Source organism: Seriola aureovittata, chromosome 16 (assembly GCF_021018895.1).
Source record: "Seriola aureovittata isolate HTS-2021-v1 ecotype China chromosome 16, ASM2101889v1, whole genome shotgun sequence".
NCBI classification, from domain to species: domain Eukaryota; kingdom Metazoa; phylum Chordata; class Actinopteri; order Carangiformes; family Carangidae; genus Seriola; species Seriola aureovittata.
The window spans coordinates 298,935-316,238 of NC_079379.1; the positions used below are offsets into that span (position 1 = coordinate 298,935).

A 17,304-nucleotide genomic window follows, 5' to 3' on the forward strand; every position below is an offset into this window, starting at 1 on the left:
ACGTTCTGAAAAAACATGGACTGCATTTAGTGACAACTGTTGAAATTCTCTCTTTCTAAATGGTAACCTCAGTATACAGTAGTTAAGGTTACGGTTGAAGACTTCACATGGACCCATTACAAGATTCCGCAAAATCCTAGATTATGTTCAGTGATGTCTTCACAATAAATACCTTTTTTTTTTTTTTTTTTTTTTTTTTTTAATTCTTGTTTTCTATAATATCCGTGAATGTCAAAAACAGAGATTGTGGCTACAGGTAAGAAGAAAAAAACACACAGCAGGTCTGTGAACTTTGAACTTTGGTCTCCTACACACATTCACCACCCCAGCCTCTACATCCCTCTCTACATAACAGGCACACTACTCCCTGCTTTCACACATTTGCACTGGACATGAATCATGAGGTACAGAATTGTCCATTTAAACATAATCTCTACTGGGGTGGGTTGCTCCAAATATCGACCCAACTGGACTCTGCCTGGATGACTCAGACATTTCAGGCATACCTGCAGCCTGGAGTCTCCCAGTTCAACTTCTGCAAACTGGCCCTACTGGAACCTTCAAAAAATATTGAGCTAATCCTGAATTATGGCCCCTTTACCTGTACTGTGTTTCATTACAGCCACAATGGTAGTCGGCTGACCCCCTCTGATTTATATCCACCTCCTCTGCCACTGCATGCCATGCTGGGCCTGTGAAGGCTATCTGGGCCATTCAGAGCAGGATCCCATCAGCCCTGCTGGCTGAGTTATGGCGACAATGCCAGAACACTGCAATGTTGTAGCAATGAGACTGCTGGGGATTTATTAAAGCACAGCCACCCCCCGTCTTTTCTCTTCTGCTCACCTCCCTGCCCCTTCTGTTCCCTGACAAAAAGAATCCTATCTATCTCCAACCCAGAAACACACACTCAGCATCTGAGCAGACTTCAGTCGTCTTGTCTTGCCTGCTGAGGCACACACACACACACACACACACACACACTCAGGTGCCATTACATTACAACTAATAAATATGATGATGATGTTACATGACTCCGCTGTCATGTCTCTCTAAAAAAATCCCCTCTAAGCATGGATTACCAACCAGGTAAAGCAGGCGACTGTCCAGGGGCCCCAAACTCTCCACACGCCTTTGTGGCAATTACTATGTGGTGATTTGATTTACTACACTTTTGTCTGGTAAAACAAAATAAAAAACTGAAATGATAAGGTGGGCTAATCCATAACTCAGAACCAATCATAAGGCCGTTTTATGGAGGGGCCTTGTGTCAAAATCTAGCTTTATTACCTCTGATATGTAGTTTACATGGTACATATCCTTAAAGAAACACATATTCAATTAAAAAAACACAAATTGGTTAACATGCAGCAAAATCAAAGGCAGTAATCCAGTGTTGGTTTGCACTGGGTTAGCTGACCCTGTCTGAAATCCACAGTCCTGTCTGTGGTTTAGGCAACAAAAGCACTCGGGAAGATGGTGATTTTGGTTAAATGTAAATAAAACATAGGGGCTTGAGCCACTTTAAACTTTCTCTGTATAAAACCAGACCAGGATCCAGAGTTCTGTTTGAAATGATATGTTTATCGGTTGTTGGGAAGAGGAAACATGCTCAAGGTTACTCAGAAGAAAAATAGAAGAAAATTATCAGCTTTTATATCTCTTTACATTAATTTGAAGTCTTTTTATATGCTATTACTATACTAACACTAGAAACATCATATATACTGTAGGTTTCCGTTTCAAAATGCTGGAGCTGTTCCGCTCTTCTGAATAACTTATTTACATGACATTACCTTTGCTCTTGTGCACAAATGACATGCAAGTAGCTATACATGCTCCAGGTCTTGTCTTTCCAGTTTTGTCCAGTATGTACATGTGTTGAATCCTGTGAATTCCTTGTGCAAATGCAGAACTAAAGACGGTAACTACATTGAATGAATGCAGAGTAAATGCCATCAACTGTATTATAGTTGATGGCAGTTTAAGTTGAACGGAAGTGTCTCTCCAGGTGTTGGCATGTTTGCATGAAAATGACATGGCACATTAATGGATGTTCAGCAAAGATTAGGGATTTTCATTGTTATTGGCTATTAACAATTATCCATACAGCATTTCCCATGTAGACAGCAACACAGTTGATAGCTGACAGTGATGATGAATATATTGGAATGACCTCATGTGCTGTATCTGCTCAGATTTGTTTCTGATTTGGGGCTGGATGGAGGAGGTTGGTACTTGGGGGTTTGAATGTAAGCTCATTCATCTTCATAAACCGCACAAGAACCAAGCAGCAGCCAAGGTGAAACGCCGTTTCTTCACGTGGGTCTGTTTAAGAAAAAAGGGGAGAAAGAGAGAGAGAGAAAATTTGCTTTCTGCATCCTCTAACAATCTCCACCCGTTTTATTCGCCTTTTCCTGCCTTTTTTCACACACACACGCGCACGCACGCACGCACGCACGCACACACACACACACACACACACACACACACACACACACTTCTCGTCCCTCCCCCCCTAGAGCGAGAGTCTCCCTGGTTGAGTTGTAGGCGCTCGTTATAAAGCGGAAAGCCCCGCCGTTCCCTTCAGATCGGAGCGCTACGACCGCTGCGTGCGCCAGCTATCAGACAATCGGGACTTGAACCTACCCACAGCTATGACCCTGCAGTTCTCTCTACCTGGATTAACTCTCAAGTAACCGCTTTGTTGCCCCCACGCCCCCTTAACACCACCCCCACCCGGAGCAGCAGCAGCAGCCTCCGTCCTGTCCCCCTGTCTCCAACTATCAGCTTTGTTCTGCGGTCATGGGGTGCATCGTGTTCTTTTTGCCTGGACTGCTGAGGGGCTTGGCCGTGCTGTGAGGTAGATACCAGGTGGATTTATGGTCCGCAAAACTGCAACTACCAGCCGAGGGAAATTAGTGGAAGTTTGAGTTCCGGGAGGATGCAGGTGACGTGTTGGTGCGCCGTGTTCCTCCTGACGCCTGTGCTTTGCCTGGTGAGTTTGATTCTCCCGCTCAGTCTTTTTTTCTAGTTGAACTTTTCTCCACTTCATACTGTTTGGATAGAAATCCTGAAAACCTTAAACGTTATTATGTACTCACAGTGAGAGTACTTTACTAGGTTCACCAGTATTCCAGACCCATTTACACCACGGCTGTGTGGCTATTTCACCGGGTGGTGGCACAGTGGCTGAACGGTCAAGTGTGTAAAGGAAGAATTCAAACTTTATCTACACGTTTTTCGTAATTGTTCGACAGTGAAACCTGCAGCAGGTGAGCTTTCTCCTATGCGCAACCCCACTGTGCGTAAAATATAGTTACTTACCATTACTGAAGAAATTATGCTGTCACGCACGGGGGAAGGGCCAAAATGCTTCCTGTCATAAAGATAAAATCTTTCACAATATTTAGGGGTTGTTGTTTGAATACTAAAGAAATCAAGTGCCTAAAACGGCGATATTTAAGCGGCACGTGCAGTGAAATGGTCTCACGGGGGCGCCCTAACAAACCAAAACTCCAAGTCGACAGCCAAGCTGCCTGCACTGTCAGAGCACACGCTCTACAGCAGGTTAGGCAGGGATCCAGGCACGTCATGTCGAAGAAATATAAGTCCTGGTAAATGTGCTTTTTTCAGTGTAGTTCAGGTTGTTTAACATGAATCAGCCAGGAAAATAACAGCTACGATCCGCGAGTATATTAACCATAATGAACTTTATTTCATTCATGTAGCCGAGCAGATGTTGATTCATACACACTTCAGTTTAGGTAGTTTAAAAATATAGTTTTTAAACTGGAACAGGCAGGTGATGGTTCACTGCGCCTTATTTTGACACAACGAAAAAGCAGTTTTACTTTACGCTCTCAGTTTCCGACATAAACCAACAGAAAAAAAAGAAAAAAAAGGACAATGATTCTTGTCAGCTTTTTAAATTTTCATTCCACTTTTTTAAATCGACAGATGAGATGAAATAAGAGGCCTGAATCAGAGAACGTCTAAATCCTCCATTTTCTGTAATTAAACATCCACCTCGCAGATCAGTTACTGCATTGCTTTATTTTATTTAATTCTTCATATACACAGCTTAGATATTCTAATATTCTATTTATAATTGTTAGGAATCTCAGCTAATGGACTGCAGCTATCTGTCAACAGGTGTTATCACTTTAAAATTTGAAGTATGTTACATATGAAAATAAATATAGCCTAAGCTTTGATGAAAAATGTATTACACACGCTTTACAATAGGCTATCCAATTCAATAATCTCAATGTATTTTCCCCATACTATAAATATGTGTAAACCTTTTCTATCCGCACTGGGTTTAGTGTGTAAATGTGTGTGTCTTCCTTTATCTGAAAGCTAACACACACGGTGGATGTGGAACTCTCCAAGGTGCTGAAAGTATTTAAACACTCTTTTCCTTTTAAATATCCAAAGAACCAATTTGTTTTATGAGCCATGACGGGACTAATAAGAAGCTGATAATATATTTAAAATGGAAGAGTACATTTTAAATAGGACTTTGAAAAAATTGAAAACTAAAGCCGAAGTTGTATTGTCTGTTTTGACACGATTCTCTTCTTGTCACATTTTGTGCCTGTGGAGTCCAAATTTTTCTGGCCTCTCTTCTTCTCCCTGAAATATTTCCCCTGATTTCCCTGTGCTGTCTTTCCGAATTAAATTCTGAAGGGTGAAGAAATTTATAGACGTTAAATACAAGCGGGAATTTATTGTAAAATTCCTACTCTCGAGAGAAATGTGTGTTTTTGAAATGGATGCAGCGCACTGGGGATAAAAAAATCCAGTCGGCTCTCCCAGTAAATCCTGTTCGCCGTGTTGTAGAGTTGAACGCTCGGTGCCATCCCGCCCAGCGTAAACCGAGTTTATTGTGCAGCCCGTTAATAATCAGTCCACAGCAGCGGGGATTAGAGCTGAACTTTGATGGTTTTATTTCGTGTTAAAGGCTCCTGTCTCTGCTTAAGCCTCTTGTCTGAGAGCCGCGCCTTGACCCCGATAACCGTACAGCTCAGGTAGACTGCTACAGTACATGAGGCTGAGCGGGACCATTACCTACGGGTCCACTATTTAATCAACTTCAATTAGCTTATTGTTCCTGGACAAAAGAAGTCCACGTGGGATTATCATAATTTGTATTCATACATTATTTTAATGGAATTTCTATACATTTAATCCAGAGCAGTTCATATGGATTAAATGTTAAAAGTTGTTGCGTTCATTTCGCCTCATTGTTAAATACTTTTCTCTACACATCTTTATAATACTGTGAGCTGTGATCAAACTGTATTTAAGCGTTTTCGTGTAATTTTGTATGTATCATGCCATATTGCTGTTTCCCCATATTCCCCTAATTAATGAACAAGTTAGATAAGAAGTCGTGGTTTTGATAATATTGTGACAGAAGAACCATATTTCAGTGCTGAAATTAAAAAACAGCTGTTTGAGCTTTAACTGAAAATGTGTCTAATTTATTAGCATAAACAGTGGTGCTGTTTAAAATGTTATTTTTGTTTTTATTGATGTTCTATATTTATTTTAACATTGTTTATCCTATACAAATTTAACACAGCTCTAACAGTATTTTTCTAAAAAATGTTGTATTATCAGTTGCTGCTGTAATGACACTTTTTCTTTAGAGGATTCATTAGATTTCATATTGTCATAGATATAAAATCAGTCGCTTGGGCCTGGGTGCAGCATTATGTGAAATAAGGCAGTGAGCTCTCTGCTGGTTGCTGGCTCCCGCCACCACTACCACCCCCCAACTCTTCTACCTCCTGTCTCCCCTGGGAGAAACAGATGCAATGGTTGCACTGGCAACAGTCATAGCAGCCACATTAAAGTGTTATTATCAAACAGCGCAAATGGGGCCTGCAGTGTCAAGCAGTCTGCACGGTGGGGAGGAAAGAAAGTCCCACTGAGATCACTACAGCACAGTTCACACAGTGTGAACCCCCCACTCTCTGACCCCCATCTCACCACACCCCCTCTTCAGTCCACAGACCTCTAAATTAGCTCATAAGAATAAAAAGCAATATGTTTTCAATGAGCATTTTGAAGCTGAAATCAAGCGCGGGCCAGTATTAATCAATTATATAGCAAATGCATTTGTGCAAATGCCCACATGCTGCGCGACTGAACACACACACACACATACACTCACACACACAAAGACAAGTGCATTGTGTGGCCATCAAGTGGGAGCCATGGAGAGTGTGGAGTGTTATGTTTTTTTCAGCCCAGATGTCGACTAAGTGAACATGTCTCTCAGTTCCTTGTTCAACCTTTGTGCTACTTAGCTTTTAAAGCAGCATGGAGGTGTCACTTTAGAGCTATTCAAGCCCGGCTGCTGGAGAGAGCGAGTACAAAAGGGCTGAGAGTTCAGTCTTGGAGAACAACACTGCAATTCCCCCACCGCCATCTCAGTGGCCTCAGCTCAGCCCAGTTACCCAGCTCTGTTACATTTACCAGTGTTCGCTCAGTGAAACTGCCTCTCACGGTGGTGACAAGCCCAAATTCAGGCAGGCTTGAGGGCCTCCAGGGGGCCTCAGCGGGTTTTTAGTCATCCGTCAGGATGGTGCTCGAAGGGGTTTGTCTTGTTCTTAAGGAGGTTTCAGGTGTTTTTAAGGAGGTTCCAGAGACCTTTAGCAGGTTTCATGCAATGTTAAGAGTGTTTTAGGGTTCATTCAGGTGGTTCTATGAGTTCTTCAAATTCGAGGGATCCTGGAGGGGTTTAGGAGGTCTTGGGAGTATTCCACAAGTCCTTGGGTTGTTTTGCATTATTTTTTAAATCTTTAATAAACAAATTGAGGGGATTTATATAAACATTCATATAAAAAGTGATCATGTGTATGTTATGTATTCAGAAAAAATCTATTGGCTGAATTATTGCGATATGTTTTTTTTTATTATTAATGAATTCATTTATTTATCTTTAACTTTCAAATGTAAATGTTGGTATCAACCCTTAACATCCACTATGCTTGGAAGTATATTCTGGTAAATATTTAGTTACTAAAATGTCAAGAAATTCAGTTTACAATGATTTAACATAATAAACAGCAGCAAATCCTCACACCTGAGAAGCTGGAACCAGAATGTTTGGACTTTTTCGCATGAAAAATGACTGAAAGGATTAATCAATTTGTAATCAACTTGCGCAGTTTTTTCTCCAGTCTTAATAATTGCTTAATTGCCACAAAGCATGTATGTTTTGTTGGGGAAGAAAAAATATGGAAAAGTCTGAAATCTATCTATAATTGAAACTGAGGCTGCTTGTGTGAAGCTGACCTTTCACCTCTAATCAGTGTGCCACTGTGCATCTTGGCAGTAAGACTAAGGTGCATGACATTGGAATTGACATGTCAAGGTGACTTATTCTTGTTCTAGGGCTTTACACTGTGTGAACTGTTACCTCTGTGAACCTGCCTGTGAGTGCTTGGCTTTCTGATCTGAGCTCAGCCTCCTCAAGCAGCTACATATTCCCACAAACAGCCAAAACAACACTTGACCTTGGTATTTGGCCATAAAGTCAATGGTAATAGCACCTGTGCTGTCTAGAGTCCAGCGGGTGGTGAATGAGGGAAATTGCCCATGGATTTGGATCTTTGATGGTGTTAAATGTTTAAGGAATCTCCCTTAAATATTCCCATAATAAACACTCAGCAGCTCTGTGTGTGTGTGTGTGTGTGTGTGTGTGTGTGTGTGTGTGTGTGTGTGTGTGTGTGTGTGTGTGTGTGTGGATGGTATGTTTGAGGTGGTAGGCGTGATTAATGACCACAGCCTCTATTCTCTCCTCTATTGCTGCTTTTTAATGGCATTCACAGTTCAGAGGTCAAAGCTGGAACTGATCATTGAAGGGTGTTGAAGCCCCGCTTGAGACCCAGGTTTCATTGTAAGGGAAGTTTCACACCCCTCGATTCTCTCTCCTCATAGAGCCATACTTTTATGGTGACACATGTGGCACTTTGAAGTAGCCCAGGGAGAGAAATGTCTCTAAAGGCAGAAAGTGACTAGATAACGTAGTCTACCCTATTTTACATCTCCAGGTACCTCTGTGACTCTAGAGTCTGTCGCTAGCTTGGCTCGTCACAGCTGAAGTGATAGAGCAATACCTCTCCAGTACTCACCCTGACAGCTGCATTCACGAGATGATTCAACAGTCTTTTTGATGGCACGATTTTCAGGCCCCTGTATCCACCATATATTCTTAAATTTTTGAAACTGAGCATTGAGCATTTAAAATGTTTTTACATCATCATTGTCATTGTCACAGTCACTTGTCAGTATTATTCAGATCATTGGTGTGATTTTACGACCTGCAGCTCCACTGTTTAGTTCAGTCCCACTCATTCTTCTCATTTGCAGCCACAACAGTTCAAAACTGTCCATTACCTGCCCAGAATCAAATAACAGACTTTTAGTGAAAAGCTGGTTAACATACCAAATGCTTTTGAAAGCTAAGTTGGTGAAGACTAAATAGAGCTAAAAGGATTTCTACAGATTTTTACTGTTGTGTTAACAGTGAGCTGGTCAGTCCAAATGAACAGCATTATTAACTAATGTGTGAATGAGTGTGTAATAGAAATGGCTCACTGGTGACTGGGCCCATTGGACACATTTGGCTGGATCAGAATCTGGCTTGCCCTCACTAACTCCTCTGCAATGATGCTACATAAAACCTTCTCCACATCTTATCTCACTCTTTTCTGTCGCTGACATTTTGGCAGCTTCTCTACAGTTTTCAGTCTTGTTTAACCATGACCTAAATTCTGTAGGCATTTTTGCCTCTATTAGATTTATCAGAGTGCAATCAAGCATGTATGCTACTATGTTACTCAGCCAGATGCAAATGACGGGTGGTGCAGTTACATGATCATTTTCTCAAACAAAACACCACAATGCCTCTAGACACTTTTTATATACCTGATCAAATTTAAGTTGTAAGTCTGAGTCCTTTTTTTTCCTTTATAAGAGGAGCTTCACTGGTTGGGTTAACGCTATTCCCGCACCTCATTCACTGCAGCCTCCCTGTCTGGCTTCAGTAGTGTTATGAAAAGGATGTGATCCCTCAGTGGAATCCCAGTCACAAACCCACCCACAAAGTGCATCATTTTCACAAATCTGTTAATTAATACTCTCAATAAAAATAATGTTGAAAAAAAAAACATATGACACTCTCAATATGACAACAGTGGAGCTTTGATTTGGATAAGGAAGGAAAAAGGGCAACAAACATGATACCCTGATCCCACACACACAGGACATAACTGTTCTATAGCTGTTTATTTAAACCTATACTGTGTGGCAGAGTTCTAATATTTTCTCCAGTTAGGTGATATCATAAACCATGATTTGGATACAAAGATGTTATGGGGAATTTGAAATTATAGTGAAGTATGGAAGTCATTTTGAAATAATATGTGATGTTCATTGAATTAGGAACCTTTATCAAATTTCAAGTGGGAAACAGTGATCACTCCTCATAGACATTGTCATTGTGTGGCACTAGACATTGAAAATTGACATTATAAAATACAGTTCTTATGGTTATATAACTTTTAGTGTGATTTGTTTATTAAAAATGAAATTGATTTGTACAAAATATGTATTACTGGCTTTTTTTCACCATATTGGAAAAAAAGCCTCAAAATAAACCTGATATTTTGTTTTTCTTGGACATTTATTTATGTTATTTGTTTTTATTTCAAGGTATGATAAATTCCCAGAAATAAACTTCTTTCCTGGAATTCTCCAATTTGAAGAAAAATATGTCTAAAAGGTTGAGATGGCTAATGACAGTTTTTTGCAGTACATGACCAATAATATCTATAGACTGAGGAGATAAGTAAATGTTTGAACTCCGGTTGTTCAGGCTGAATATAGTTATTAACCATGGTGTACAGCTAACTGTCTCTACTCTGATTAGATACAATGGTGATGCAGGCAGTGGATTTGGAGTGGTTTAGTGATGGATTGACTTGCTTTCTATGATGGGCTTGACTGACTAGTGTAACAGAGCAGGCTCAGAGTCTGCACTCCTCATGGAAGAGGAGGAGGAGGTGAAAATAGTGGAAATGGAGATGAAGAGGAGGTGGGGGTGAGCACTGCGATGCTTTCCTGTGCTCTGTCGGCAGTGATGGATCTCCCATCGCAGCTCGTGTCTGCTGCACAGTCCAGCAGTCACAGCCCTCACTGACGGGAAGTACCACACATGTCTGTTATCTACTCCTTTAGATCTTTCCATCCTGTTATGTTACAGTGACTGGCCATGCGCACGCTGTTGCCCTGCTTCAGAGACATGCATGGATGACTTAAAAAAAATCAATGAGTGATGCATACTTGTGAGCTCTCGAAACCAGGGTTTAAATCCATCTATTGGTTGACAGTATTGAACTATTTTTGAAGCAGAGAAATCATTACAGTGAATGTGGAAAGATTTCACTCAACAGTGTAAAACCTGCAATGTACCCAACCTACCCTGTCTAAAGAGCTCTGAAGGAATTCTCTCAGGCTCACTGGAGAGTTTTTTCAAAAGCTCTGAGTGCTATTTCAGTAGATTTTCCATCATAGAATTGATCAAATCCCTGAGAAAAGTTATTTATAAGATTTTTAGCAAAAAAATACTGAATTTGTTTTGAGTAAGTTTTTTCCAGCCAGTATCTTTATATAAATAAAAACTAAACTTCCCTCTCTTACCCTAATGACACATGGTGATGAGCCTTTAAAAACACATAAAATGATGTCTATTAATTCACTATTTACTATTCACACACTATTCACTTTTAAGTTTAGTGAACACATTAACTCACAGAGAACCTCTAGGTCAATATCAAATCAAATCAAATCAAACTTAAATCAGTGGAATAGTTTTCCTGTTTGAGCCTTTCCATCACTCTTGTTTTAAAACAAAGCTTTTCAAAAATGCAAGGAGAGTTTATCAAAATAAATAAATATATCATAGCTATCATAGCTGCATTTGAACTGAACACAGATTCTTTGCTCTGACAGGATTCCTGACAGTGTCGATCTCTTCTTCATCACTGCAGCTCAGAATAACATGAGGGGATTCTGTTATGATAACAGGAAATAAAAACTAAACTGCTGGTGTCTTTTATTATATATTATACTTTTATATATATTTCCATGATTATAAATTCAGTAATTTCAGTAAGTACATTCTTCTCTGCAGCAGAAACAGTCTGACGCTAACTTTAACTTTTTTTTAACTGCATCTCATGTTCATAATAGTTTGTTCATCAGACAAAAGAACAAAAATACTCAGCAAAAACTCAATAATAATTAATGTTCTCAATTACAATATATCCTTAGTCAGACTTTAATAGAAATTATATTTAGACATAGAAATAATATTTTTTTTATTATAGTCATATGTTCATATATTTACATTTCACCTTGTTGAATGTCACTTTTGGATGTGATCATATCATATTAAGTACTTTATTCATGGTTCTGACGATGTTGCTTATAATTAACAAATCTGCGTTTCATATGAATGTGCTCGTAACCAGATAGGTAAACCCTTAACTGAGCTAGTTGATAACCAGCTTCGTGGTACAGGTTATCAGGACAGTCAATGTTAGCTTCGGTTAACCCAGATAACTAAAAGTTATCCTGGGTATATTGAGCTTGCTTCATAGTACAGGTCTCTGGTTCCCCAAAGTAGACTACTATGGTTCTTATTTGCTTTCCAAATGACATGTATGAGCTGCGTCAGCTGAGGTTGTCCATCATCACAGGCTGTATGAGGCTGTATCATTTTTTATTTAAAGGGGAAAATGGTAACAAACTGCATTCCATTTACAAAGTAAAGTAAAATGCACTTTTCTGGTTGGCCTCCTTCAGTATTCATCATTCAGGAGGTCTTCTCTCCAAAAAAAACTAGTAATTAAAGGTAAAAACAGTGAATAAAGCAATCTCACATTAAAAGTCAGTGTTTTTCCGATGCTGTTGGTCAGACACAGGATTTCAGGAGAGGCTGCAAGAATCCGGCCATCCAGACATCCAGCAAACCATTTTTCTTGCAAGCAAGTTAATCCAACAACATATATTTTTAATAAATTAAATACATTTATTTAGTTTATTATTTCAATTTATTTTCATTTATATTTATTTTTAATAAATGTAATTTATTTTTAATAAATTAAATAAATGCATTTTATTTATTTATTTTTATTTATTTTCCCCATCATTAAACCTAATTTAACATGACACCTCATAATGATTTGATTTGTGGAGCTGTGGGGAGTGCGGACAGCCTTAGGGAAAGTACCTGACAGATGGAGTTAAGGGGAAATCAGGCCTCTGGTCACCCAAGAGGTTCCCCAACCTAAATGATCATTTTGGAAACTTTGACCTACCCTTGGATATGACACATAGTGTACCATAGTGCCATAGCTTACATTGTCTGTGCCATCATGGTACTAATAATAAATAGGCTGTCAGGGATGTAGGTCATGGTTTGGTTAGGTTCGGCAAAGATCATGGTTTCGCTAAAAATAAGCACTTCCTGTAACTTTGAGGACTTTTGTCATCATGGTCATAATGATAAATATGTGGTTGAGGTTGTGAAAAGTCCTGTGTTTTGTTTATCCAGCCATATATCCTCCTAATGTGGACTTTGTCACCTGACTTTCTCTCTTGCTCCCCTCATAATTAATACAGCCACTAGAGGTCACTATGGGTCATAACTACTTGCATAGACATCTCTCACACTAAATATGTCTGTCTGAAACAAAACTTTTAAACATATTTTTCTTAATCGCAATTTCTTGCACTACATCACATAAAAAGTCACATCCCAGTTATTCAGAGTGGGTAATGGAAATTTAGTCACTTTGGGGTGCTGTTATAAAAACTGCAAGAAGAATATTTGCAAGCTGATGGAGATGGTTATGGGTTGTTTGTATCTGTTCTCCTGCAATCTTCAGATCAGAGCACAGCAAAATCTTGACATTGAATATTCAAAGCAGCAATCTCTCTGACACCTGTGTTTCATTTGCTTCTTAGTCCAAAGGCAGAAGAAGAGTGAGAGATGTAGAACAGAACAGGAAAAGGAAAGAGGGAAAAGGTGGGAGGTGAGCATGAGTGACTTTTATACGCAGGCTGCTTTATGAGTACAGTACTCCAATTTGTCGTGAACTCCCACATGTCTGTCAGGAGGGCTGTTTGTGCTGTCGCTGTCACTCCAAGCAAACAAGCTGATATATAATGCAGCTGAGAAGAAGCAGGCTGCAAATTGTCAACACTTTTGAAGAGGAACAAATGATAAAGTCAGTTAGGTTTAACAGCAAACTGACAACCACCCTGATATTCCAGCCTCATTCTCTCCTTCACTGCTCATAGATGAGAGGAAAGGTAGAGAGCTGTCAGCATGAAGGAAACATTTGAGATACTTAAGAAAAAAAATAAATATATATATATATAAATGATGTGCCTAGCCTAGGAAAACTGCTGAAATGCTCTGAGTAATTCTTAATTTTTTTTGTGATGAACATACAAATAGTACAATAGAAAGTACACGTTTTATTTGTAGCATTTTAACCCCTATAAAAATGTTCTCACGATAAAATTTTATACATACACCTTATCAAATCTCCTTAAACACAAGTAAGTGTCATAAGAGTGTGAGTTTCCTATTTAAATACTAGAAATGAGTATCCACTGTTAAGAAGGACCCAAAGCACCATAAACAGTTTAAATGATTTATTTAAAACTGTTAAACCACCACAATAAAACAAATGAGATTAGATAACAAAAAGGATGTGACAAGACGTTCGCATTAAATATCTTTAAAATGGGGATGTTAAAAGTCCAATGTCACAGTGGGGATTAATCAGTTAAAAGAAAAGGGAGTACTTAAGATTCAGATTAGCATTGTGATGAAGGGGGTCCTGATGCCTTCAGCTCCTCTGCTTTGGCCCTGCAGCTCCGCTGGATCCCCATCTGCTACTGACGCTTTATTTATCATATACTGGGCGATGAAGCAACTCTTTTCTCTTCTGTCTGGCTCGTCCCGCAGTGGTTTGTCTGGTACCCCGTCCTGGCCGAATCCTCGCTCTGTCGGCCTGTGTTCCTGCAGCAGAACATACCGATCGAGCAGCCTCTTTTCCTACACTCCGCATCCTCATCCCCCTGTGTCTGGCCACAATTCAGTAAAACTAAATATGGAATATAAAATGCTATACAACATGCAACACCACAAGTTCAATTAAACCAATACAGAAACTATATGTATGTAAAAAGGTTATCTGGGGCTCTCCTGTGCTGCAGTAGCAGAATACAGTTAGCGGGTTGGAGAGAGCACATTAAACATCAGACTAAGATTTTGGTGGAACTCTTACACAATTAACATTAAAAAACTACAACTGATGTGATCTACTGTCTGTGACATTTTAATCAACACAAGCAACGTTCAGTGATGACCGTTGCTTTGACTGTCAACATATCCAGAAAGTTCAACCATGTCTGTCAGTCCAGCCCTCTCTCTGTGCCTTTAATGCATGGTGCTCAGGAAAGCGTGCCGCAGACGTTTTCCAGTCTCCAAGTCTGTAAATGAGTGCTTCACTTGTGATAAGGATGTTCTGGTATCAGTGCAATTATGAGGTCATTGTGGTGTAAATGGCTTGTGTATACAATATAAAAAAGCTGAATTAATTGATTTTCTGGCCACTTTGGTCAGCGGAACAAACTGAAAACACAATATCTACATATTACAATCCTTTTGCTTTGTTTTGGTCCATTAGTCCTGTGAAAAATTTATGCAACTATGTTTACCAGCTAGCCGCTAGCTCTATTTGTCTGCTTTTTGGTGGCGTTCCATAGAGCTGAATGCAACTGCTGAATTAGCTCACATAAGGGCTCATCACTATGAGTAGCATGTTTCTCATTATGCATAGTAACTGAACAGAAGAAATATTAGTGCAGCTTTAAATGCTTCATAAATGTAATTAAAAACAACAGCCTTCCTTAGCCTGACCACTGTTCATTTTGAAATTGATGTCACTGGTTTGAAAATATCTACATAAACTTTTAGACCTAAATTATCATGTGTTGAATAGACCGATCCTTTTCAGTTCACCTATTTGCTAAATGACAGGGCTTCATCGCTTACTGCAGCCCTGACGATTTGGGCCATTATGATTTTCAGAGGCGAGTGTGTCTGCATCTGACAGTTGTCAATCATGTGTCAGTGGGATGAGAGTCATCCTTTGGAGAGGTGGTGCAGTGGCGAAAGATGAGAAGAAGGAGTAGGAAGAGACCTTTAATTCCTCCCTTATCTCTTTTTCTCATTTACCGCCTCTCTCTTTCTCCTTGTCTGGTTATTGTGCTCTCTCTGACTTTCTATTCTCCACACTCTCCTCAGATTCACATGAATAACTCGTCTTATCTAGCTGACCCTCGACTTCAAATACTCCCTTACTTCCTGGGAATCAGATGTACTCCTCCTTATTGTTTGCCACTTTTTACATCTTTTTTTTTTTTTAACTCTTATCATTTCAGTGCCATCAATTCATGTTTTTCTACGTGAGACAGAGGAAATTAATTCTATGCAGCACATTGTTCAAATATACAGTGAAAACATCCTCACATGCATTTTCCTGTTTACTGTTTACTGTTAAAACAGACTGAATTCAGATCTGTGCTGTAGAGGAGTGATTCAAGTTGTGGGAGGTGATGGAGCAGACAGAAAGGGGAGGGAGTTACATTTCCTAAGAGAGTTAATGTTCTGTCAGCATCACCTTTAAAGCAGCACAGACACTGATGTCATGTATCTGTTTGCCTGCTAACATAAAGCCTGTTTGGTTTATTTATCAGTGTTTTCTCAGTGTAATGGCTTATACTGCAGTACAGGACAGGAATGCAGTTGAAACTCCATTAGTTCATAACTCCATCAGAACCAGATAAATAACCAAGATTTTTGTCCTTTAGTTATCACAGACTTGATTATAATCAAACTTATCAAGGGAATAAAGCTGTGGATTGAAAAAAAAATCTTAATTTTAATAACTTTTTCCAGAGCTTTCAATCTCTTTCAGAAACTATAATAATACTTAATATAACATACCATTCTTTCTTTAGTTTCTGCCTAACGTTATTAGGGTCGACGAAAAAACGCAAAACAATTCAGCAGCACCACAAACTGCAGCCTCTAAAATGACCATACAGTTGAACTAACACCTGTCTGAAACAGTTTCAACACAAACTGAACATTAAACCTTCATGGAGGAGGATTTGTTGCAAGACTGCTGAAGTTTTAGCAAGATGTACCGAGTGGAGATACAGGGTTAGGTTATACGCTATCATGATATGCAATTCATTATTTACCAGAAAAATCAAGTTACTTTATTTTTGAAATCCTGTGAATCAACCATTGCTCAGTTGTTTGCAACATTACCCACAATGATCTAATGTGAGAGATGTTGAAATGATATGAAATCTACCTTTATATAAAGAGTACAGAAAAATCTCTGATGGCAGACACCACATGTAACATTCTATTGCTCAATCCTAGCATACTTTACCAATTCCAACTTGTATGTTAAAAATGATTAAAAAGCAAGAACAAAAAAACTGCATGTAGACCATAAGTAGGCCTGGATAAGTAAGTCAACTTTATTTGTAAGATCACTTGTCAAAAACTGCACTAACAAAGTACTTCACAAGTGCACATAAAGTGCACACACTATACTGCAATGGCGAAGTGGCCATAGGGAGAACTGGGATTTTTCGCGGTGGGTCACTTCACAAACTGAGCTTGTGGTTCAATCTGAAAAAAATAAAAAAAAATAAAAAATTAAATTGCCTGTAGGTGTGAATATGAATGATTGATGTCCCTTGTAATAGGGCAACCTTAAAGAACAAGCAGTAGAGCTATTGGAAGGATGAATGTGTGGTGGAGATCAGTCCAGTCGAACAAGCTGCACAGCCCACAGCCATCATCTCCTTCATGTCTGGCTCCCTACCCAGCTTTCCATATGGTCCTGGGGCTCCACCCACTTGCTTAAACTTGTACTGAGGCAGACAGTAGTGGACTGTTGCTGCTGATTACTTTACGTGAATAACAGATCTTAAAATCTTAAGATCTTAAAAAAACATAAAGCTGTGGCTCACAGAAAAAAAATTAAAATCCCCCAAAATCCAAATGATTTACATAGTTGTGCATCAGGCAGCAGTGTGCAGACAACAGACAGGAGGAGCAGAGCAGCAGAGAGGCTTCAGGACCACGGCCCACACTGAGTCCAGTACAAACACCAGTCAAGT

The 17,304-nt window shown here is 39.4% G+C and overlaps 1 protein-coding gene across 1 annotated transcript in view; it reads left to right on the plus strand.

The window, feature by feature from the left end:
- Positions 1 to 2,557: 2,557 nt before the first annotated feature.
- The window catches only part of nxph1 (neurexophilin 1), a 56,481-nt gene continuing 41,734 nt past the window's right edge, over positions 2,558 to 17,304 (plus strand). The window contains exon 1 of the mRNA XM_056398644.1: positions 2,558 to 2,998. Coding sequence (XP_056254619.1) covers positions 2,945 to 2,998 — 54 coding nt within the window. The 5' untranslated portion in view covers positions 2,558 to 2,944. The remainder of the gene's footprint in view (positions 2,999 to 17,304) is intronic.